Source organism: Oncorhynchus mykiss, chromosome 3 (genome assembly GCF_057628025.1).
Source record: "Oncorhynchus mykiss isolate SJ-2025 chromosome 3, ASM5762802v1, whole genome shotgun sequence".
Taxonomy (NCBI): Eukaryota; Metazoa; Chordata; class Actinopteri; order Salmoniformes; family Salmonidae; genus Oncorhynchus; species Oncorhynchus mykiss.
In genome coordinates this window covers 63,288,220-63,313,975 of record NC_143024.1, presented here as the reverse complement: position 1 = coordinate 63,313,975, position 25,756 = coordinate 63,288,220, and the positions used below count along the sequence as shown (strand labels likewise).

General features: G+C 43.9%; 1 protein-coding gene and 1 pseudogene across 2 annotated transcripts; one reads left to right on the top strand and one right to left on the bottom strand.

Annotated features, from left to right (window-relative positions):
• Positions 1–6,286: 6,286 nt before the first annotated feature.
• Positions 6,287–18,774, bottom strand: LOC149984640 (uncharacterized; annotated as a pseudogene).
• LOC110520170 (interleukin-1 receptor-like 1) lies at positions 16,701–25,472 on the top strand. Of its 2 annotated transcripts, XM_021597298.3 has the most exons (12): positions 16,701–16,906; positions 20,810–20,857; positions 21,068–21,167; positions 21,307–21,547; positions 22,276–22,459; positions 22,619–22,769; positions 23,086–23,154; positions 23,255–23,384; positions 23,558–23,706; positions 23,825–23,956; positions 24,321–24,485; positions 24,609–25,472. In XM_021597298.3, the coding sequence occupies exons 2-12, from the start codon at positions 20,813–20,815 to the stop codon at positions 25,001–25,003; spliced, it is 1,761 nt and encodes a 586-aa protein (XP_021452973.3). In that variant the 5' UTR covers positions 16,701–16,906; positions 20,810–20,812; the 3' UTR covers positions 25,004–25,472. The 2 variants fall into 2 exon arrangements, with proteins under 2 accessions (XP_021452973.3, XP_090086019.1); XM_090229893.1 differs by lacking the exon at positions 16,701–16,906 and having other exon boundaries at positions 20,083–20,857.
• Positions 25,473–25,756: the final 284 nt, after the last annotated feature.

Sequence of the window (25,756 nt, the reverse complement as noted above, 5' to 3'; positions counted from 1 at the left end):
GCAGTGCCTAGCTCCACTCCTATTCCCCAGGCGCTCTCTTTTGACGACTTCTGTAACCGTAATAGCCTTGGTTTCATGCATGTTAACATTAGAAGCCTCCTCCCTAAGTTTGTTCTATTCACTGCTTTAGCACACTCTGCCAACCCGGATGTTCTAGCTGTGTCTGAATCCTGGCTTAGGAAGACCACCAAAAATTCAGACATTTTAATTCCAAACTACAACATTTTCAGACAAGATAGAACTGCCAAAGGGGGCGGTGTTGCAATCTACTGCAAAGATAGCCTGCAGAGTTCTGTCCTACTATCCAGGTCTGTACCCAAAAATTATTGTTTTCACTAGGTACAGAGAGCTTATTATCTCCAAGCCATTTGCTAATGTTAGTAAGCTCTGTGCTAAGTATACTCTCCAACATAGTTTTACTTTTGTGAGACACCAGAAGTGTAGAGTCATCTGCATAAAGAAAAAGATGGCAAGAACGAGCATCTTTCATATCGTTAATATACAATAAAAACAGCAGAGGGCCAAACACGCTCCCCTGCGGAACGCCACAACTTATTGATTTTGCCTGAGACAGTGAACCATTAACCTCTACTACTTGCTCCCTTCCTTATAAATAGGACTTTACCCAGCCTAGAGGGATACTGCTTAACCCCAGTGCATCCAGTTTGGAGATTAGGAGACAGTGGTTAACTGTATCAAAGGCCTTCTGTAGATCAAGCAGTACCATTCCATACAGATTTCCCTCATCAATCTCTTTCCTGATGAAGTCAGTCATGTAAAGTAGACATGAATCGGTGGAGTATGTTTTTCTATAGCCCGACTGAAAATCATACATTAGACCCTGTTTGTTAACATATTCATACATTTGCTCATGTACAATTCTCTCCAGGATCTTTGATGTTAAACAGAGGATAGATACAGGCCTATAATTCACAAGGTCAGACTTTATCCCCTTCTTATACAGAGGTATACTTTTTTAGCTTGTTTCATGTCCCTGGGAAAGGTGCCTTGTTCAAGAGAGAGATTAACGATACGCGTTATGCAGGCCTGTGGCTTTAGAGCATTTAAGATCTGCCAGCATACTGACTCTTTTGGCTGTTGCTACCTTTGCAAAAGAAAAAGAGTTTGGCTGAAGCCCTAACTCTACATAATACTTATTGACTTGGTTGCTTCCATACAAACCAGAACTGGTGGGCAGCTTGCTAACCAGCTTGCTGGCAACAGAAGTAAAAAGAGTTGAATTCATTGGCAACCTCTGCTTTTTCATATACCATCTCCCCTTTGATGTTCAGTCCAATACTGTTTAGTTTGTTTTCTGTAGTACAACTACAACCGAGTTCCTTAAATGATTTCCAAAGCTTTTTAGGGTCATTTTTGTTTTAAATAGGACAAAATCATGGTTCTCTTGAAAGTTCTTACATTTTTTAAAGGCCTTATTCCTTGCTTGGATAGATTCTAGAATCACATGATTAAACCAAGTTCTAGATCTCTGCTTTTCCCTGACCCGTCTAATGGGAGCCAGCACATTCACCACATCAAGGAATCTACATTTAAAGGCTTCCCAGGCACCCAAGTTCATAGTTCATAGTCACACTCAGGAACTGGCATGGTAATATGTGTGCCGATATCTACTGCTGTATAAACCTACATGCATAAAATAATAATTATGGTAAGAAGCCGGCGACGTCGGAACAGTGGAGTGGAATATCATGAAAAAGGTCATCAAGGACATCAACCACCCGAACAACTACCTGTTCACCCCGCTATCATCCAGAAGCTGAGGTCAATATCAAAGCTGGGACAGAGAGACTGAAAAACAGCTTCTATCTCAAGGCCATCAGACTGTTAGACAGCCACTAGCACATTAGAGGCTGCTGCCTGAAGGCATAGACTAGAAATCACTGGCCACTTTAGGGAATGGAACACAAGGCACTTTAATAATGTTTACATATCTGGCATTACTCATCTCATACAGTGCCTTGCGAAAGTATTCGGCCCCCTTGAACTTTGCGACCTTTTACCACATTTCAGGCTTCAAACATAAAGATATAAAACTGTATTTTTTTGTGAAGAATCAACAACAAGTGGGACACAATCATGAAGTGGAACGACATTTATTGGATATTTCAAACTTTTTTAACAAATCAAAAACTGAAAAATTGGGCGTGCAAAATTATTCAGCCCCTTTACTTTCAGTGCAGCAAACTCTCTCCAGAAGTTCAGTGAGGATCTCTGAATGATCCAATGTTGACCTAAATGACTAATGATGATAAATACAATCCACCTGTGTGTAATCAAGTCTCCGTATAAATGCACCTACACTGTGATAGTCTCAGAGGTCCGTTAAAAGCGCAGAGAGTATCATGAAGAACAAGGAACACACCAGGCAGGTCCGAGATACTGTTGTGAAGAAGTTTAAAGCCGGATTTGGATACAAAAAGATTTCCCAAGCTTTAAACATCCCAAGGAGCACTGTGCAAGCGATAATATTGAAATGGAAGGAGTATCAGACCACTGCAAATCTACCAAGACCTGGCCGTCCCTCTAAACTTTCAGCTCATACAAGGAGAAGACTGATCAGAGATGCAGCCAAGAGGCCCATGATCACTCTGGATGAACTGCAGCGATCTACAGCTGAGGTGGGAGACTCTGTCCATAGGACAACAATCAGTCGTATATTGCACAAATCTGGCCTTTATGGAAGAGTGGCAAGAAGAAAGCCATTTCTTAAAGATATCCGTAAAAAGTGTTGTTTAAAGTTTGCCACAAGCCACCTGGGAGACACACCAAACATGTGGAAGAAGGTGCTCTGGTCAGATGAAACCAAAATTGAACTTTTTGGCAACAATGCAAAACGTTATGTTTGGCGTAAAAGCAACACAGCTGAACACACCATCCCCACTGTCAAACATGGTGGTGTCAGCATCATGGTTTGGGCCTGCTTTTCTTCAGCAGGGACAGGGAAGATGGTTAAAATTGATGGGAAGATGGTTGGAGCCAAATACAGGACCATTCTGGAAGAAAACCTGATGGAGTCTGCAAAAGACCTGAGACTGGGACGGAGATTTGTCTTCCAACAAGACAATGATCCAAAACATAAAGCAAAATCTACAATGGAATGGTTAAAAAATAAACATATCCAGGTGTTAGAATGGCCAAGTCAAAGTCCAGACCTGAAGCCAATCGAAAATCTGTGGAAAGAACTGAAAAATGCTGTTCACAAATGCTCTCCATCCAACCTCACTGAGCTCGAGCTGTTTTGCAAGGAGGAATGGGAAAACATTTCAGTCTCTCGATGTGCAAAACTGATAGAGACATACCCCAAGCGACTTACAGCTGTAATCGCAGAAAAAGGTGGCGCTACAAAGTATTAACTTAAGGGGGCTGAATAATTTTGCACGCCCAATTTTTCAGTTTTTGATTTGTTAAAAAAGTTTGAAATATCCAATAAATGTCGTTCCACTTCATGATTGTGTCCCACTTGTTGTTGATTCTTCACAAAAAAAGACAGTTTTATATCTTTATGTTTGAAGCCTGAAATGTGGCAAAAGGTCGCAAAGTTCAAGGGGGCCGAATACTTTCGCAAGGCACTGTATGTATATACTGTATTCTATACTATTCTACGGTAATTTACTCACTTAATAATGTTTACATATCTGGCATTACTCATCTCGTATGCATATACTGTATTCTATACTATTCTTCGGTATCTTAGTCCGTTCCGCTCTGATGTCACTCGTCCATATGTATATAGTCTTAATTCATTCCTACGTAGATTTGTGTGTATTGGGTATATGTTGTGTAATTTGTTAGATATTAATTGTTAGATATTACTGCACTGTCGGAGCTAGAAGCACAAGCAATTCGCTACACCCGCGATAACATCTGCTAATCACGTGTATGTGACCAATAAAATTTGATTTGATGTCAATGATAACAGATAAGTAAGTAAGTAATTAGTTCAAAATTCAAAAGGCACTCTCACATCTGAGCTATCTTTGTTGCAGGTGCCTGCTAACAGTTGAATAAGATGAGAAAATAGAAGAAACCCGCACATTGCTCTTGCTAGTATCATTGCTCTTTATTAAGCTTTACGTATCGGCCTCAAGGCCTTCGTCAGAGCTTTGACGAAGGCCATGTGTAATAAAGAGCAGTGATACTAGCAAGAGGATGGTGCGGGTTCCTTCTGTTTTCTTAGTAAGTAGTTAGTTACCATTACCAAGTGAAAAGCATGCTCAATTGGATTCAGGTCAGGTGATTGACTTGGCCATTGCAGAACGTTCCACTTCTTTGCCTTAAAAAAGTATTGGGTTGCTTTCGCAGTATGCTTCGGGTCAAAAACTCCCCAAAAACAGGTGTGCCAAGCTTGTGGCGTCATACCCAAGAAGACTTGGCAGCTGTAATCGCTGCCAAAGGTGCTTCAACAAAGTACTGAGTAAAGGGTCTGAATACTTATGTAAAAGTGATACATATAAATATATATTTTTTAAATTTTAAATATATTTTTTCAAAAATGTCTAAAAAACAATTTTTGCATTGTCATTTTAGGGTATTGTGTGTAGATTGAGGACAGCCTTATACATTTTAGTATAAGGCTGTAATGTGGAAATAGGTGATGAGGTCTGAATGCTTTTCAAATGCAATTTTTTTCTCATAGCTTTATAGACTTTCCATTTGTGCACAGAAACACCATCCACAATAGAAATAAGGAAAGTATGTCTGTATGTATGTATGTATTTATTTGTATTTCACCCTGATTTAACCAGGTAGTCTAGTTGAGAACAAGTTCTCATTTGCAACTGCGACCTGGCCAAGATAAAGCGTAGCAATTCAACACATACAACAACACAGAGTTACACATGGAATAAACAAAACATACAGTCAATAATACAGTAGAACAAAAGAAAACAAAAAGTATATATACAGTGAGTGCAAATGAGGTAAGTTAAGGAAATAAATAGGCCATGGTGGCGAAGTAATTACAATATAGCAATTAAACACTGGAATGGTAGATCGGCAGGAGATGAATGTGCAGGTAGAGATACTGCGGTGCAAAGGAGGAAAATAAATAAATAAATACCAGTATGGGGATGAGGTAGGTAGATAGATGGCCTGTTTACAGATAGGCTAAGTACAGGTGTAGTGATCTGTAAACTGCTCTGACAGTTGGTGCTTAAAGCTTGTGAGGGAGATGTGGGTCTCCAGCTTCAGAGATTTTTTGCAATTCGTTCCAGTCATGGGCAGCAGAGAACTGGAAGGAAAGACGACCAAAGGAGGAATTGGCTTTGGGGGTGACCAGTGAGATATACCTGCTGGAGCGCGTGCTACGAGTGGGTGCTGCTATGGTGACCAGTGAGCATAGATAAGGCGGAGCTTTACCTATCAGAGACTTGTAGATAACCTGTAGCCAGTGGGTATGGCGACGAGTATGAAGCGAGGGCCAACCAACGAGAGCGTACAGGTCGCAATGGTGGGTAATGTATGGGGCTTTGGTGACAAAACGGATGGCACTGTGATAGACTGCATCCAGTTTGTTGAGTAGAGTGTTGGAGGCTATTTTATAGATGGCATCACCGAAGTCGAGGATCGGTAGGATGGTCAGTTTTACGAGGGTATGTTTGGCAGCATGAGTGAAGGATGCTTTGTTGCGATATAGGAAGCCGATTCTAGATTTAATTTTGGATTGGAGATGCTTAATGTGAGTCTGGAAGGAGAGTTTACAGTCTAACCAGACACCCAGGTATTTGTAGTTGTCCACGTATTCTAAGTCAGAGCCGTCCAGTGTAGTGATGCTGGACGGACGAGCAGGTGCGGGCACCGATCGATTGAAAAGCATACAAGCATGCTGTGTCCTTCTGCTTCTCACCATCTTTCTATGAAAACAGCTGTCTTTCCCAAATGTCTATGTTGAGTATACACACAATACCATATTTTATTCAGTTTATTAAAAAACACAAGGTTTAAACTCCTTGGATATATAGATCTGATAAGGAGAGGTATATTGATGTCGAATAATGTATCTCACACTCACTGAGATACGAGATGTTTACCATGTCCACATAGCCACTAGCAGGTGCTGTAGATTCCACTCTGTGTAGTTGTATTCGATCCTCCTTAATCTTCACATGGTTGATCATGTCTTCTCTCACTTTATTCTACTTCTTAAGCTCCGCTACATCTCTCTCTAGCATTGATATCTCCACCTCTTTCATTTCATACCTTTGTTTATTCTCTTGTAACTCCTTCTGTGTCTCAACAATCATGGCATTCAACTCCTCTTCTCTTTCAAACATTCTATTTTCCAGGTTTTCTATCTTGTCTCTCAGTTCTTTACTTTCTCTTTTATGCTTCCTCTCCATCTGATCCAATGCTCTGTCTTTCTCCACACACATTTGTTAGAGGGCTTCTTTCTGTCTTTCGTACTCCATACGTCTGTCTTCTATCTCCTTTTCTCTCATTGTGTTTCTCTGCTCCATCTCTTTCAACAATCCATCTTTCTCCTCATATCTCATCTATTTTCTCTACTTTCCTCTCTTCCTCTTCAATCATCCTTTTAAGCTTGTCATTCTCCCTCTCTTCCTCCTCTAGTCTTCTCCCAATCTCCTCAGTGCTTTTTGTCAACTTCTTGTTGCTCTCCCTGAGCTCCCAGTACATTTTGAGCCAGTGTCCACCATCGTTTCCCACCACTGTCTCCTCAATTTTCCACAGAAGTTCTTTGCCCTGAGGGCCTCGAAATCAAATCAAATCAAATCAAAATGGTCACATACACATGGTTAGCAGATGTTATTGCGAGTGTAGTGAAATGCTTGTGCTTCTAGTTCCGATTACTTGCAATATCTTACAAGTAATCTAACAATTCCCCAACAACTACCTAATACACACAAATCTAAGTAAAGGAATGGAATAAGAATTTATACATATAAATATATGGATGAGCAATGACCGAGCAGCATAGGCAAAATGCAATAGATGGTATAAAATACAGTATATACATATGAGTAATGCAAGATATGTAAACATTATTAAAGTGGCATTATTAAAGTGGCCAATGATTTCAAGTCCGCGGTTCAACAGTTTGATGGCCTTGGGATAGAAGCTGTTTTTCAGTCTCTCGGTCCCAGCTTGGATGTACTTGTACTGACCTCACCTCCTGGATGGTAAGTGGGGTAAACAGGCAGTGGCTCAGGTGGTTGTTGTTTTTGACGATCTTTTTTGGTCTTCCTGTTACATCGGGTGATGTAGGTGTCCTGGAGGGCAGGTAGTTTGCCCTCGGTGATGCGTCGGGCAGACCGCACCACCCTCTGGAGAGCCCTGAGGTTATGGGTTGCCATACCAGGAGGTGATACAGCCCGACAGGATGCTCTCAATTGTACATCTGTAAAGGTTTGGGAGGGTTTTAGGTGACAAGCCAAATTTCTTCAGCCTCCTGAGGTTGAAGAGGCGGTGTTGCGCCTTCTTCACCACACTGTCACCACACTGTCTGTGTGGATGGACCATTTCAGTTTGTCCGTGATGTGTACGCCGAGGAACTTAAAATGTTCCATCTTCACCACTGGTGTCCCGTCGATGTGGATAGGGGGGTGCTCCCTCTGCTGTTTCCTGAAGTCCATGATCATCTCCTTTGTTTTGTTGACGTTGAGTGAGAGGTTATTTTCCTGACACCACACTCCGAGTGCCCTCACCTCCTCCCAATAGGCTGTCTCGTCATTGTTGGTAATCAAGCCTACTACTGTTGTGTAGTCTACAAACTTGATGATTAAGTTGGAGGCGTGCATGGCCACGCAGTCATGGGTGAACAGAGAGTTCAGGAGGGGGCTGAGTATGCACCCTGGTGAGGCCCCAGTGTTGAGGATCAGCGAAGGATATGGGTATGTTGTTTTCTACCTTCACCACCTGGGGGCGGCCAGTCAGGAAGTCCAGGACCCAATTACACAGGACGGGGTTGAGATCCAGAGCCTCAAGCTTAATCATGAGTTTGAAGGGTACTATGGTGTTGAATGCTGAGCTGTAGTCAATGAACAGTATTCTTACATAGGTATTACTCTTGTCCAGGTAGGATAGGGCAGTGTGCAGTGTAATGGCGATTGCATCGTCTGTGGACTTATTAGGGCAGTATGCAAATGTAAGTGGTTCTAGGCTGACAGGTAAGGTGGAGGTGATATGATCCTTGACTAGTCTCTCCAAGCACTTCATGATGACCGAAGTGAGTGCTACGGGGCGATGGTCATTTAGTTCAGTTACCTTTGCCTTCTTGGGTACAGAAACAATGGCAGGACCTAGGATCAAGAGAGACGCTCAAGTGTTTTAGTACTATATCTCTTGACACAATGATGAAAATAATCATGGCCTCTAAACCTTCAAGCTGCATACTGGACCCTATTCCAACTAAACTACTGAAAGAGCTGCTTCCTGTGCTTGGCCCTCCTATGTTGAACATAATAAACGGCTCTCTATCCACCGGATGTGTACCAAACTCACTAAAAGTGGCAGTACTAAAGCCTCTCTTGAAAAAGCCAAACCTTGACCCAGAAAATATAAAAAACTATCGGGCTATATCGAATCTTCCATTCCTCAATTTTTTTTTAGAAAAGGCTGTTGCGCAGCAACATGTTTTATTTATTTTATTTATTTATTTTACCTTTATTTAACCAGGTAGGCAAGTTGAGAACAAGTTCTCATTTACAATTGCGACCTGGCCAAGATAAAGCAAAGCAGTTCGACAGATACAACAACACAGAGTTACACATGGAGTAAAACAAACATACAGTCAATAATAAAGTATAAACAAGTCTATATACAATGTGTGTTACGGTGAGTGAATGAGGACCCAAAAGCGAATTAACTTAAACAGAGCTTCTTTAATAACCAAACATAGGTAGGCTCAGATAGACCGGCAGATTCCGACAGGACAGGACAAGGTTACAGCAAACATGACGATAGTCTGGTTCAGGCATGAAACACAACAAACAAGAATCCGACAAGGACAGGAACAAAAACAGAGAGAGATATAGGGACCTAATCAGAGGGAAAAAGGGAACAGGTGGGAAACGGGGTGAATGGGTAGTTAGGAGGAGACAAGGCACAGCTGGGGGAAAGAGGGGGAGAAAAGGTAACCTAACAACGACCAGCAGAGGGAGACAGGGTGAAGGGAAAGGACAGAAACACAAAACATGACAATACATGACAGTACCCCCCCACTCACCGAGCGCCTCCTGGCGCACTCGAGGAGGAAACCTGGCGGCAACGGAGGAAATCCTCGATCAGCGCACGGTCCAGCACGTCCCGAGAGGGAACCCAACTCCTCTCCTCAGGACCGTACCCCTCCCAATCAACGAGGTACTGGTGACCACGGCCCCGAGGACGCATGTCCAAAATCCTGCGGACCCTGTAGATGGGTGCGCCCTCGACAAGGATGGGGGGGGGGGGGGGGAAGACGAGCGGGGGCGCGAAGAACGGGCTTAATACAGGAGACATGGAAGACCGGGTGGACGCGACGAAGGTATCGCGGAAGAAGAAGTCGAACTGCGACAGGATTAATGACCCGAGAAATACGGAACGGACCAATGAACCGCGGGGTCAACTTGCGAGAAGCCGTCTTAAGGGGAAGGTTCTGAGTGGAGAGCCAAACTCTCTGACCGCGACAATATCTAGGACTCTTAGTTCTACGCTTATTAGCAGCCCTCACAGTCTGCGTCCTATAACGGCAAAGTGCAGACCTGACCCTCTTCCAGGTGCGCTCGCAACGTTGGACAAAAGCCTGAGCGGAGGGGACGCTGGACTCGGCGAACTGAGATGAGAACAGCGGAGGCTGGTACCCGAGGCTACTCTGAAAAGGAGATAGCCCGGTCGCAGACGAAGGAAGCGAGTTGTGGGCGTATTCTGCCCAGGGGAGCTGTTCTGACCAAGACGCAGGGTTGCGAAAAGAAAGACTGCGTAAGATGCGACCAATAGTCTGATTGGCCCGTTCTGCTTGACCGTTAGACTGGGGGTGAAAGCCGGAAGAGAGACTGACGGAAGCCCCAATCAAACGGCAAAACTCCCTCCAAAATTGAGACGTGAATTGCGGACCTCTGTCCGAAACGACGTCTGACGGAAGGCCATGAATTCTGAAAACATTCTCGATGATGATTTGTGCCGTCTCTTTAGCAGAAGGAAGCTTAGCAAGGGGAATGAAATGAGCCGCCTTAGAGAACCTATCGACAACCGTAAGAATAACAGTCTTCCCCGCTGACGAAGGCAGTCCGGTGACAAAATCTAAGGCGATGTGAGACCACGGTCGAGAGGGAATGGGAAGCGGCCTGAGACGGCCGGCAGGAGGGGAGTTACCGGACTTAGTCTGCGCGCAGACCGAACAAGCAGCCACGAAACGACGCGTGTCATGCTCCCGGGTGGGCCACCAAAAACGCTGGCGAATGGAAGCAAGCGTACCCCGAACGCCAGGGTGGCCGGCTAACTTGGCAGAGTGAGCCCACTGAAGAACGGACCACTTAAAGCACGTCTTGACAGAAGTAAGGGCTGTGAGAGGAGCTGCCACCTGACCGAAATTACGGATGAAACGACGATAGAAGTTCGCGAAGCCGAGAAAGCGCTGCAGCTCGACGCGTGACTTAGGGACGGGCCAATCAATGACAGCCTGGACCTTAGCGGGATCCATCTTAATGCCTTCAGCGGAAATAACAGAACCGAGAAATGTGACGGAGGAGGCATGAAAAGTGCACTTCTCAGCCTTCACAAAAAGACAATTCTCTAAAAGGCGCTGGAGGACACGTCGAACGTGCTGAACATGAATCTGGAGTGACGGTGAAAAAATCAGGATATCGTCAAGGTAAACGAAAACAAAGATGTTCAGCATGTCTCTCAGGACATCATTGACTAATGCCTGAAAGACAGCTGGAGCGTTAGCGAGGCCGAAAGGAAGAACCCGGTATTCAAAGTGCCCTAACGGAGTGTTAAACGCCGTCTTCCACTCGTCCCCCTCCCTGATGCGCACGAGATGGTAAGCGTTACGAAGGTCCAACTTAGTGAAAAACCTGGCTCCCTGCAGGATCTCGAAGGCTGAGGACATAAGAGGAAGCGGATAACGATTCTTAACTGTTATGTCATTCAGCCCTCGATAATCTATGCAGGGGCGCAGAGACCCGTCCTTCTTCTTGACAAAAAAAACCCCCGCTCCGGCGGGAGAGGAGGAGGGGACTATGGTACCGGCGTCAAGAGCTACAGACAAATAATCCTCGAGAGCCTTACGTTCGGGAGCCGACAGAGAGTATAGTCTACCCCGGGGGGGAGTGGTTCCCGGAAGGAGATCAATACTACAATCATACGACCGGTGTGGAGGAAGAGAGGTGGCCCTGGACCGACTGAACACCGTGCGCAGATCGTGATATTCCTCCGGCACCCCTGTCAAATCACCAGGCTCCTCCTGTGAAGAAGAGACAGAGGAAACAGGAGGGATAGCAGACATTAAACATTTCACATGACAAGAGACGTTCCAGGAGAGGATAGAATTACTAGACCAATTAATGGAAGGATTATGACAAACTAGCCAGGGATGGCCCAAAACAACAGGTGTAAAAGGTGAACTAAAAATCAAAAAATAAATGGTTTCGCTATGATTACCAGAAACAGTGAGGGTTAAAGGTCTCACGCTGAATCCTGGGGAGAGGACTACCATCCAGGGCGAACAAGGCCGTGGACTCCCTTAACTGTCTGAGAGGAATGTCATGTTCCCGAGCCCAGGTCTCGTCCATAAAACAGCCCTCCGCCCCAGAGTCTATTAAGGCACTGCAGGAAGCTGACGAACCGGTCCAGCGTAGATGGACCGACAAGGTAGTGCAGGATCTTGAAGGAGAGACAGGAGTAGTAGCACTCACCAGTAGCCCTCCGCTTACTGATGAGCTCTGGCTTTTACTGGACATGAAGTGACAAAATGACCAGCAGAACCGCAATAGAGACAGAGGCGGTTGGTGATTCTCCGTTCCCTCTCCTTAGTCGAGATGCGGATACCTCCCAGCTGCATAGGCTCAGCTCCCGAGCCGGCAGAGGAAGATGGTAGTGATGCGGAGAGGGGGGCAACGGAGAACGCGAGCTCCTTTCCACGAGCTCGGTGACGAAGATCAACCCGTCGCTCAATGCGAATAGCGAGTTCAATCAAGGAATCCACGCTGGAAGGAACCTCCCGGGAGAGAATCTCATCCTTTACCTCTGCGCGGAGACCCTCCAGAAGACGAGCGAGCAAAGCCGGCTCGTTCCAGCCACTGGAGGCAGCAAGAGTGCGAAACTCAATAGAGTAGTCTGTTATGGATCGATTGCCTTGACATAGGGAAGACAGGGCCCTGGAAGCCTCCTCCCCAAAAACAGATCGATCAAAAACCCGTATCATCTCCTCCTTAAAGTCCTGATACTGGTTAGTACACTCAGCCCTTGCCTCCCAGATTGCCGTGCCCCACTCACGAGCCCGTCCAATAAGGAGAGATATGACGTAGGCGACACGAGCAGTGCTCCTGGAGTAAGTGTTGGGCTGGAGAGAAAACACAATATCACACTGGGTGAGGAACGAGCGGCATTCAGTGGGCTCCCCAGAGTAACACGGCGGGTTATTGATTCTGGGCTCCGGAGATTCGAAAGCCCTGGAAGTGGCCGGTGGATCGAGGCGGAGATGGTGAACCTGTTCTGTGAGGTTGGAGACTTGGGTGGCCAGGGTCTCAACGGCATGTCGAGCAGCAGACAATTCCTGCTCGTGTCTGCCTAGCATCGCTCCCTGGATCTCGACGGCTGAGTGGAGAGGATCCGAAGTCGCTGGGTCCATTCTTGGTCGGATTCTTCTGTTACGGTGAGTGAATGAGGACCCAAAAGCGAATTAACTTAAACAGAGCTTCTTTAATAACCAAACATAGGTAGGCTCAGATAGACCGGCAGATTCCGACAGGACAGGACAAGGTTACAGCAAACATGACGATAGTCTGGTTCAGGCATGAAACACAACAAACAAGAATCCGACAAGGACAGGAACAAAAACAGAGAGAGATATAGGGACCTAATCAGAGGGAAAAAGGGAACAGGTGGGAAACGGGGTGAATGGGTAGTTAGGAGGAGACAAGGCACAGCTGGGGGAAAGAGGGGGAGAAAAGGTAACCTAACAACGACCAGCAGAGGGAGACAGGGTGAAGGGAAAGGACAGAAACACAAAACATGACAATACATGACAATGTGAGCAAATGAGGTGAGAAGGGAGGTAAAGGCAAAAAAGGCCTTGGTGGCAAGGTAAATACAATATAGCAAGTAAAACACTGGAATGGTAGTTTTGCAATGGAAGAATGTGCAAAGTAGAAATAAAAATAATGGGGTGCAAAGGAGCAAAATAAATAAATAAATGAAATACAGTTGGGAAAGAGGTAGTTGATAGGGCTAAATTATAGGTGGGCTATGTAAGAGACCCATGTAAGAGACGCAAACTCGGTCTCAACCTTTAAGTCTTTACTGAAGACTCATCTCTTCAGTGGGTCATATGATTGAGTGTAGTCTGGCCCAGGAGTGGGAAGGTGAACAGAAAGGCTCTGAAGCAACGAACCGCCCTTGCTGTCTCTGCCTGGCCGGTTCTCCTCTTTCCACTGGGATTCTCTGCCTCTAACCCTATTACAGGGGCTGAGTCACTGGCTTACTGGGGCTCTTTCATACCGTCCTTGGGGGGGGTGCGTCACTTGAGTGGGTTGAGTCACTGATGTGATCTTCCTGTCTGGGTTGGCGCCCCCCCCCCCCCCCCCCCCTTGGGTTGTGCCGTGGCGGAGATCTTTGTGGGCTATACTCTGCCTTGTCTCAGGATGGTAAGTTGGTGGTTGAAGATATCCCTCTAGTGGTGTGGGGGCTGTGGGTGGGGTTATATCCTTCCTGTTTGGCCCTGTCCGGGGGTGTCCTCGGATGGGGCCACAGTGTCTCCTGACCCCTCCTGTCTCAGCCTCCAGTATTTATGCTGCAGTAGTTTATGTGTCGGGGGGCTAGGGTCAGTTTGTTATATCTAGAGTACTTCTCCTGTCCTATTCGGTGTCCTGTGTGAATTTAAGTGTGCTCTCTCTAATTCTCTCTTTCTTTCTCTCTCTCGGAGGACCTGAGCCCTGGGACCATGCCTCAGGACTACCTGACATGATGACACCTTGCTGTCCCCAGTCCACCTGGCCGTGCTGCTGCTCCAGTTTCAACTGTTCTGCCTTATTATTATTGGGCCATGCTGGTCATTTATGAACATTTGAACATCTTGGCCATGTTCTGTTATAATCTCCACCCGGCACAGCCAGAAGAGGACTGGCCACCCCACATAGCCTGGTTCCTCTCTAGGTTTCTTCATAGGTTTTGGCCTTTCTAGGGAGTTAAATTTGATTTGATTTGGCCATTTTGAAGCATGTAGGGACAGCCGACTGTGATAGGGAGAGATTGAATATGTCCGTAAAGACACCAGCCAGCTGATCTGCGCATGCTCTGAGGATGCGATTAGGGATGCCGTCTGTGCCGGCAGCCTTGAGAGGGTTAACACGTTTAAAGGTCTTACTCAGGTCGGCCACGGAGAAGGAGAGCCCACAGGCCTTGGTAGCGGGCTGTCTCGGTGGCACTGTATTATTCTCAAAGCGGGCAAAGAAGGTGTTTAGTTTGTCAGGAAGCAAGGGGTCGCTATCCGTGACGTGGCTGTTTTTCTTTTTGTTGTCCGTGACTGTCTGTAGACCCTGCCACATACGTCTCGTGTCTGAGCCGTTGAATTGCGACTCCACTTAGTCTCTATACTGACATTTAGTTTGTTTGAATGCTTTGTGGAGCGAATAACTACACTGTTTGTATTCGGCCGTATAAATGCGGTGGTTCGCGCTTTCAGTTTTGCAGGAATGTCGCCATCTGCCTCCAGCATGGCTTGTGTTATCAAACACATGGCACCTGTTGCCACATTTATTGACAAGCCACTGACGGGCAGGCCATCTCTCAATGTGGTGTTCGATGGCTGTATCTCTAAGTGAAAACACTATAGGTTTGACTCCAGACCGACCTACCAATCAGATTCAGTTGTTCTTCTGCTCTTGACCCGTCTGTCTCTGTGAATGTTTTGTCACTCCATACAACCTCAAGTACAACTTGGGAGCACAAAGAGATACACAATGCACCGTTTAACTCCCTCTGGAATGTCCTCAGTGTCACGCCCTGACCATAGTTTACTTTGTATTTTCTATGTTTTGATTGGTCAGGGTGTGATCTGAGTGGGCATTCTATGTTTCATGTCTTGTTTGTCTATTTCTATGTTCAGCCTGATATGGTTCTCAGTCAGAGGCAGGTGTTCGTCATTGTCTCTGATTGGGAACCATATTTAGGTAGCCTGGGGTTCACTGTGTGGTGTGGGTGATTGTTCCTGTCTATGTGTTTTTCACCAGATAGGCTGTTTTAGGTTTTCGTTACGTTCATCACGTTCTTTATTTTTGTAGTGTTTGCATTGATTCGTGTTTTACGTTTGTTCATTAAAACATGGATCGCAATCTACATGCTGCATTTTGGTCCGACTCTCCTTCTCACCTAGAAAACCGTTACACTCAGTGCGTTATTACCCATGCCACCTGGGTGTGTCCACCACTGTGACTTCCCTCATGGTGATGTCACACTGTGTGATGTCATGTGACAAGCCTCAAAGTTTTGGGGGAACTTATTTGGTAACAAGACATTAGATTTAAAAATACACATTATTTTCCCTGAGCAGAAATCTGAGTGTGTCCCTATGTTTGTGAACATTCATCTATCTGAGGTTCACCCTCTCCTCCTCTGCCCTCCTCCTCACCTCAGTCTCGATTGAAAATCTCCCATTCATGACAACATAACCACGATCACTCCCCTCCCTGTTTCCTGCCACCATCTCATCTATCTTCCTCAGCAGCTCTGGGACCTGAGTGACATCATCACCACATGTGTTGGCCCTAGTGTTTAAAGCATGGTACCTATGCCCACACTTCTCCACCATCTCCTGGAGAAACCCAAGTCTCGCTATGTGTTCCTCTAGTGACATTCCCCTGAGTTTCTCACATTGGGTAAACACTACCATCATGTGTCATCATGTGGTTGAGAAGCTTGAGGGGTACCTCTACTGTCCATACCCTGCCTTTGTGTGAGTTCAAAGGGATGACCATGAGGAAGGCATGGGGACCTGGTTGACACATGGATATGCTGGCTTCTATGTTACGGTGGACAAGGAGAGGGTCCTGCACAGAGTACTGGATGCATCTGTCTGATGTGTTGACCACAGTGACCTGCTAGCTGTCTATTAAACCCTTTCTCCTCATACACATCTCCACGTCCCTCCGGTCCAGGATGGTGTTTCCTGTTTGTCTCTTCTGACCAAATGTCAGTATTGCAATAAAACTGACTTGCCTAGTTAAATAATGGTTAAATAAAAAATATATATAAGTGTGAAGCATCTGGTTGGCGTTTCCACTCACTACCAAATATGGTGATGTGAGGAAGCCCAGTGGCCGCCAGTGGGAGAAGATGGAGTCAGATGGAATTTGACCTACATTATGTTAATGGTCTCAATGATGAAACATTTGACCTCAATACAAATGTTCTGTTCCCAAAACCGGAATCTGATACGAACAGAGTGGACTAAGTTTTGTAGATTTTACCCTTTGCCAGAGTCTTAAAAACTTGCATTGTTAAGAAGGACTGCAAGGGAGAATTGAGTTATTGCACAAGCTAACGTCACAGAATAGGCTTTCCCTAATGGAAATATGCAAATACCTGCTAGAAAGCACTACCCATACTCCGGCCTACAATAGAAGTTTACACTGCTCATTTTGCTCATATTTAGCAGATTCCAGTTCCAGATATACACCTACTGTGTAAATTCTACTCAGATGCTACTTTAGACTGAGGGAGGATTGCTGCGTAGGTAAGGCTTGCAATTCACTTGATTAGATTACAGATCACTTTAAGTGTGTTTTTTCTGTGCAAAGCTGAGTATGCTTCAACAAGCACTATGTGGAAATGTATGCATCTATGTTGAAATTGTGCTGTTTATGGGATGTTTAGGTTCCAATGTTTGAAATATTGTCATCAGAATATGGTTCATGCTTGTCTCATCAGCAAGCATCTACAGTGCACCAGCAGTGCAGTACAACATTTGAAAAACTATTGTAAAATATGCTATTTGTCAGATGACTTGTTCTGCGAATGTGGTAAGTTTTCACCACGCTATGTACATAACTCAAAACAGATCATCAAAAGGCAGTGGTTTCAAAATTCGAACCACATTTCCAATTGGCTAAGTATAAAATAAGCTTGTCAAAATAATACAGACACCTTTTCACCAAACTTGATCAGTGTTCCATCTAGAATATGTTTCACATTGCAATACATGTTCAAATAAAATAATTGTTTTTACAATACAATGCTCACATCATTATTGATATGATTATCTTCTAATTTGTTAAAATACATTTTACTATTAATTCATCCAACTGCTCAAAATTGATAATCACTCAACTGTTTGGTCAATTTATAGATTTTAAACTGGTTTGTCTACTGCAGATTTTGAGCACTAGATAATATTCTACAACGATGATGACTATTAGGATTTTAAAAAATGATATTGATTGTATGTAACAAATGCATCCCCTAAACAGTAAATATGTTTACAAAATGAAGTTGCTGGAATCTTTATGAAGGGAAGGTTTCACACTGCTTTACTGAAATGTCATTGCCAGTACAGTACTGTACTATTGTAATATATGCCATTTACATAGCAGGCAATTTTATGCAAAGTGACAAATATAAATCCACACATTTTCATATGTGACCACAGTGAGAATCTAACCCACAACTCTGGTGTTGCTGTAACTGAGCCACACAGGACCATGAAAAAGTATTGCTGCATGCTGGGAATGTGGGTCCAGGTGCTGATTGTTTTACTACTTTAGTGCACGTATGGGTGAATTTGTTCCCGTGCTTCTGCTCCCCTGGGGTCGGGGGACTACGTACAGACGGTGCTGTGGTTTATGGCCGGTTCGCCTGGTGTGGATAAAATCAAATCGAATCAAATTGTATTAGTCACATGCGCCGAATACAACAGCTGTAAACCTCACAGTGAAATGCTCTCTGTTGGAGCTGACAGTCTGCACTTTAGCCTGGTGGTCATTGTATCGTTTCGGTTCTGGGGTGCTGAAGTGCAGAGCCAGAGCAGCAGGGAATGTGTCACTGTCCCAATACTTTTGGAGCTCACTGTATATCACGCCTCACCTGTCCACAGTGCTAGTTAATGTATGGTGAGCGTGCTGACACAAAATTATTTCTGTGCATCATCACCCAAATTGGTGCCACACATTGGTATTAGATGAGATGAGTTTCCCTCTTACTATATAAATCCAATCCATTATTATTGTTGTTATTATTATTAAAATATATAAGTGCAACACAATATTGTTAAATACAATACAGGATTGCAGTACAGGTAGTAGGTGTATGATTGCCATCCCCAAGAGCCACCGTCCTTCAGGCCATGGATGAAGCATGTGATGACATTAGTCTTGGATTCGCTATGACAAAAGGTTTCTCCCCAGGTTCATGAACAATAAGGATAGTTACTGTGTTGATGAGAACCTTTGGCCAAATGCTAAAGACAGGCTTGACGCAAACTAGTGCCTGCTGAACGTTATGTTTGTTTCATTTTCATTTGTCTCATGTCATTGCAGTACACCTATTTAGTAATTAAGGGTTAACATGGGTTACCGGGATCCCGGGGCTGTCATGGGAACACTTCATTTTCCTCCAAAAAATGTAATGACAAGACTCAGGAAGATGCTAAATTTGCCCCCGATGTCAGCAATAATGCAATTCCACAAAATACACAACATACGCAGCATCAGATTAGCAAAAATTAACAGCACTTTCTCCAAACAGATTATCACATTGAAGCCTTTAACCTAGGGTGTTTACACACAAAGTCGTCATTAATTGAAAGCACAGGCATAATTGACACTCCTGGACTGCATACGCGACCCACATGCAGTTAATAAACCCCACTGGAAACCCCCACTGTGTAGCTTATAAAATAACATGTGCCTCTTTGAGCTGTCACAGACGGTCACAAACGTGATAGGCCTATAAACAATTCGTTACATAGGCACCTCTGTCACAGACATAAAGTCTGTTAACAATTCAGAGAGGCATGAGGTAAGATTCTATCTTCTCCTGACCTATAGCCAAGGCTATTTTCCTATCCAGTCCCAATCCCACTGACACCCAAAATCTCCTTTCTCACACAAACATGTCTAACTTCATAACTCTTTAATCCATAATCCATGTAGGTTGCATTATCAAATCACGTCTCTTGCCTATGAATGTTAAAATACAGCTGTAACATTTTCCCCGCTTCTCTGCGCTGTCTCGTACTTGTTGCCCATATGAGACCTTTGATAGAGAATATGTGATCATCAAACGATAGGACAGTAGATAGGCTATGGATATTTTTTAAGGGGTCTGAATAATGCACTGTATTCTGTCATTCTTTGAAGGATATTATCTAGCAAGCTTAGCAACTTTGCTCATTTGACCCTTGTTTGACTACTGTTACAAAGTTTTTATGATTCAACAAAGCTATACTCGGGATGTGTTCTGCACTTCCTGTGTGCACTCTGTGTTGAGATAGCCTACTGCTGAAATGCGCTGAATGCTGCAACAAGTATTAGACGTTCATTCATGTTTCTCATACGAACAAAAAGTTGTTCCAAATGTCAAATTTTGAAGTGTTTAAGGTTAAGTTTAGTCATTAACTCCAAAATATTAAGGGTAGGTATTAGCTCAGAATGGTTAAGGTTTGGGATAGGCTTAAAACGAAATATGCAACCTTTTACACCAGAAGCAGATGCTTACGCCCATCCACAACACCCTAGCAAAACCGAAACCTACTTGAAGGTAACATCCCTCACTGTTGCCCCTAGTGGCTGGTTTCTACATCTCCCGGTGTCCTCAGACATGGATGGACGTCTAATACTGACATGTATCATGGGTGACCTGGCTGGAATTAATTGAGGAACATGATAACACTCTGAATTTATGATCGTCCTGTTTCAAAATTCACAACAATGTCATTGGCGATCAAATATATACTCATTACTAAATATCAGTTTAATTTGCTCTGAAATCATTATATAGTGACGCAGCCAAGTCAACAAGGTGGCTCAGCGCTCTCTTATTTGGGGAGAACCCTGGCATAGAGACCATATCTGGGTTTTAAACGCTTTAAATGGTCACTGGATAAATATGAATTATTCCCTGTACTAAAACTTGGTAGATTTGGGGGAAAAGATTCATTTCTAGCTGTAATTATATCTGAACAATATATTTCTATTTTGCATCAATTATTGTGAAAGATGTATTCAATGAACACACCTTTGATCACACAAGGGATAGAAATGATGACAATAAAATGTTCAGTACATTTTGATGGGTAGTGCAAGTGTATTTTCTAATGTGAAAACAGTGTAAGAATATAGTACTTTCTGCATTACAAGTGTTACCAGTTTGGAGTTTTGTACTAAGAGTTTTGAAAATTCACCACATGCTTGTGAAAATGGCACCAAAACGATTTGAACAAAAAATTGAAGCAAAGACAGGTTATTTTCCATAATCTTGTTGCATGTCATGGTTTCTTCATTCAAGCTTAATATGTTACATGGCCATTTCAATAATCCACATTATGTCAACATTTTAGTTTTCATCATTTCTGCAGTATCAATAACAGGATATCCTAAAAAGATATTGAATGAGATATATGACTCTTGTTCTTTCTCATCAGTGGATGCAAGTTCCTGTTTTTCAGAAAATGTGCTCCTTCACATTCAGGGTATGCTCTTTCAATAATTCTTCACTCTGAACCTAAAAATGTTTTCTGAATATGTATTTTATTCCCTCTTGAAAATAAGTATGTCATTTATTGTAAAAACAAGTAAAGCATGGTCCTGATGTTTTATTATAGGGTCTTGTGTGGAATGATAGTTCCTGTCCGACTTTACAATAAGGTAACATTCTATTTTTTGTTCCCCTTGTCTTGAAGTTGGTGGATGGTGGTCTCATGTTCCTGCTCCTCAGTTTGACTAGGATTTCTGCCCAGAGAGAAATGTCCTTAAACCCCACTACAATAAGTCATTACACAGGTATAGCATCTTCTTCAGATTTCACACATTTCTACATCCCATTATTACAATGTATGGTGAATATATTGTACCTTGAACAATAGACCTCTTTTCCTTCACATGCAACTTAATCGGGTAATGTATGTTCATGTTTTGGCAGAGTCCCCATGTCAACTATTTGACAAGTATGAAACTACTGTGACAGAGGGGGAGGCCCTTAGTTTGCCAGCCTACCGTGACCTGAGTGAGTTGGTTTGGGCCAGCGTGACTGAGTTTACCTGGTACAGAAACAGAACCCAAGAGCTCCCGTCCTCTGAGGAAGAGCGTGTGCATCATCATGGACCGGTGCTCTTCTTCCTCCCCCTTTTAATCAACGACTCTGATCAGTACTACACCTACTGGTAATACAACAACTGTGTGTGTGTGTTTTAGGGGTTACATTGGTAATTGAGAGCGGGGGAGCCCTGTTTGGGAGGGTGAGGGTTGAGTCTAGGGTTAGTGTTGAACCTGGATGTGTACATAGGGCTAGGGTAGGCATGCACATTTACAAAGAACAAACCTTAGGGTCCCTTCTCTTGCATGAACGTTGAAAAAAATTATATTTGTATTTTCTCTGTCGATTCAAATTTGAGACAAAATATCCACAGAAAAATATTATTACCGACTTCAAAACGCAGAAGTCTGTGTGTGGCAATAAAGATGTTTGCTCCTGACCAAGCACAAGACGGAAGGAAATACACGATGATGCATGAGTACTGATAGAAATTCTGCAGGTGTTTACATGGTTTTGAGCATGTACCAGGTGATAGAAATTTCAACGGCAGTTCTGGCACTCTAAAAAGTTGGGTAAATAATACTTTCCTGTGGATATTTTGTCGCACAATTTGACTTACTGAAGGACCAACCACACAGAGAGCTGGTAGGGTAACATGTAATACAATTGTATTCAACATTCTGGCTTGTAAGGAAACTTTCTAAGTTTTTTAACTGCTTAGTTTTAGGCTGTATATACTCTTAGAAAAAAACATTTGCTCTCTACAGCCTAAAAGGGTTCTTCAGCTGGCCCCCAGTTAGAACCCTGTTGGTTCCCTTTTGGGTAACTGGTACACTGTATATCCCTATGTTCCAGGAGAAAGGCAGCAGACACCTGCCTCATTTTTGTGACAGAGGTGATTGTGGTCAAAGCCCAACCGTTTGATCATTCAGTCCTGTTTAACGATATCTCAGAGTCAGCAGAAAACATCGCTATCCCATGTCCTGACCCCGTGGAAAAACTATGCCAAGATGGAAAAGAAAACTTAGCCTGGTATAAGGTACTGAACATGACCGGAATACTAACACAAACCTCAAGTCTGTAAAACTATTCAGCATTGGTTCTCAACTCCTGTCCTAAAGCTCATAATGAGTGGAATCAGGTGTGTTACTGCTATTTCAGCAAAGAAGTTTGTCAAATTGTTTGTCTTTAATTTCAGAATTTCAGTCTCATTCCAAACGAGTCTGAGAGAAATCTGTGGGTGTATGGCGCCTCCAAAGCAGACGAGGGCATCTATACGTGTGTGTGCACGTGGGAGCACAATGGGACGGTTCTCAACACTTCTGCATCCAGGAGACTAAAGATCCAAGGTATGTAGGTTGTGACTTGATGACCGCTCTGTCAATCCTCTCAGCAGTTTATTTATTTGATTTTAGCTTTGCTGAAACCTCATCCAAGATGGCAGCAGGGTCAGCAAACATGGAAACTCTAGGCTACATTACAGCAGGTTATTAGGCTATACTAGGTACATTAGACTCCATTTATATCAAACAAACAGAATCAAAAACATCAAAAGTGACCCTCATATCACATGTGGGCTTTGTGGCAGCAACAATCATCAATAACAACGTTTTGAATATATCCAAAAGTATCTTTCTGACTAAACTGTGTGTTTGTCTCCTTCAGCTCCCTCTGCCTCGCATCCTCCTCAGATCAACCTGCCTATAAACGGAAGCACAGAGACCACTGACCTGTGTAGGGATCAAACCTGGCTCAAATACTTGTGTTGTGCTTGGTTTGGTTTGCCCGGTATACTGTATCTCTCTGTCTTCATAGTATCTCTTGTTCTTCATAGACACCACTAAGAAGTTGAGGTGTGAAGCGTTTTGTGGGCAGAACATTGAAGACAACTGTCACGTGTGGTGGGAGATAAATGGAGTGAAAGTGCGCTTGCAGCAGCAAGGCTACACGGTGAACACCACCAGGTAGGTACACACATGCACACACACAAACATGGATTCATGCATACACACAAGCACACACACACTTGTTTTTGAGAACAAGGTAACAGAATTACCACATTTCCTTGAAAACAAGACCCCAGATTCACCGTTGAGAATTCGCTGTGTGAATGTTTTGTGTGTATGTGTTACTGCAGCGAGGTGGAGGTCTCTTCAATGCGGAGAATCTTCACAGCTATCCTGACCATAAACACAGTGACTATGAGGGACCTCCAGTCAAAGTTCACATGTGTTGCAATGAACGACCAGAAATGGTATTATGCAGTAGTTACTCTCAAGCTAAGAGGTAAGTACACACACTCTTAAACAAACATCACACAGACACGTCACACAAACACACAAATTCACACATGCAAACTCTGTAACTTTCTTGGTGTTGTGTTCTCCCTGTCTCCCCCCAACAGGGTTTATGTTTATGGGTCTATGTGTGGTGCTACTGCTCTTCTTCTTGCTAGCTGCTGTGGCTGTCAAAGTGTTTGACATCGATCTGGCGCTCCTCTTCCGTGGAGTTTTCAAATGCTGTGGTCGATCTGAGGGTAAGAACATCTAGCCACCCACTGAAGTGTAATGATGCTATTTCACAAATATGTTTCATTGTACAGAAATGCTTATTCAGCCTACATGATCTATATAGTATTGGATACCATATAAACATATTACTACATTTAGTTCTTAGTCACCACACTGAAGCATGGCCCACTGATTGTGCAGTGCAGTTGTCTGCAGTAGGCCCTTCTCAACAGATCCCGGCTGGGGTCAATCCCACTGCAAGTGTAGAAGTAATGGGCAAATTTATATTAAAATAACTAAATTTCAGTTCAACTAGAATTTAATCAAATCTCTACAATCTACTCCTTTCCTGCTGAGGTTTGACAGAAACCTCTTTGTCTGTGTTTTCAGATGGGAAGGTCTATGATGCTTACGTTGTCTACCAGATGGATGGCTTAGATCAGGAAAGGGAGGAGAAAGTGTATCACTTTGTGAGCATTGTTCTGCCCACTGTCCTGGAGCAGAAGTGTGGCTTTAGACTCTTCATCCACGGCAGAGACGACTTACCTGGGGAAGGTTGGTTCTTTCAGACTGTGTCCTACCCTCTAAGAAGCAAATGTAACAGAAATAAACATTTCTAAAGTCAAAAGTTTCTAAAGTCAAAACTTCTCCCGCTTCTCTCTATTCTGTTGTCCCCAGACCGCATGGAGTTGGTGGAGGCCTGCATGCAGCTGAGCAGGAGGCTGATTGTCATCCTGACCCCCAGCTCAAGCACATTGTTAGGCTCAGGAGGTCAAGGGTCATGTGGCCAATGGGGCTACACGTCTTTGTTGACCACAGCGGAGGACTATGAATGTCAGGTGGGGCTCTACCAGGCTCTGGTCCACAGTGAGATGAACGTTATCCTCATCCAGCTGGGGGACATGGGGGAGGGTGGCTACACACACCTGTCCCCTGGCCTGCAGCACCTGGTCCGCAAGAGTGCCCCCTTAATGTGGCATGGGTCGATGCTGCCCAACTCAAGCTTCTGGAAGAGGGTGCGTTACATGATGCCTTGGCCGCGCTCAACTAGTTTTGACAACCAGTTAATATGACTGTTCTATGTGAACATTCAGGTCTGAGGACTTGACGTGCGTGTGGAGGTCTGGGTTCTCTGAAAATCCTTATTCCATTCATAGAAATATCATTAATTATTCCAGTGCTGTGCAGAGATATACACAGGTTAGCTGAGAACGTCACAAAAACAATGTGTACAATGTGGCAGAAGGCCGTGTGTTGTTGTGATTCTGGATGGCTAGCAACAATGACAAGAAACTGCCATGTGGGGAATAGTAAGTGGCTAATTTCAGCTAGTTTTATCTTGTTCTTGATACCATGTCTTGTTTTTAGGTATTTTGACTGATGTCACGTCTATGCTAATATGGCAAAATGTGCTTCCTTACTAACCAACAACTGTAACGATGTATTTGAGAGAGAACAAGTGTTCAATGTGCAACTTTTTTATGTTTTCAATAAACATTGGAGACTAAACATAGTTTACATGTTGTCAACAATCTAAACCAACCCCGTTCTGTTTTGCTCCATATTTTTGCACTTCTGTTTTGTTGTTAAACAACCAACCTGTCTATGGTGCCATAGTGACAGGAGGGAGGGAGTGAGTGAGTGAGTAAGTGAGTGAGTGAGTGAGTGAGTGAGTGAGTGAGTGAGTGAGTGAGTGAGTGAGTGAGTGAGTGAGTGAGTGAGTGAGTGAGTGAGTGAGTGTGAGTCAGTCAGTCAGTGTGTTGAAAATATACATTTTTGGAGTGAATTTAACTAATCTGATGCCCAGAAGATAGTCATTGAATAAA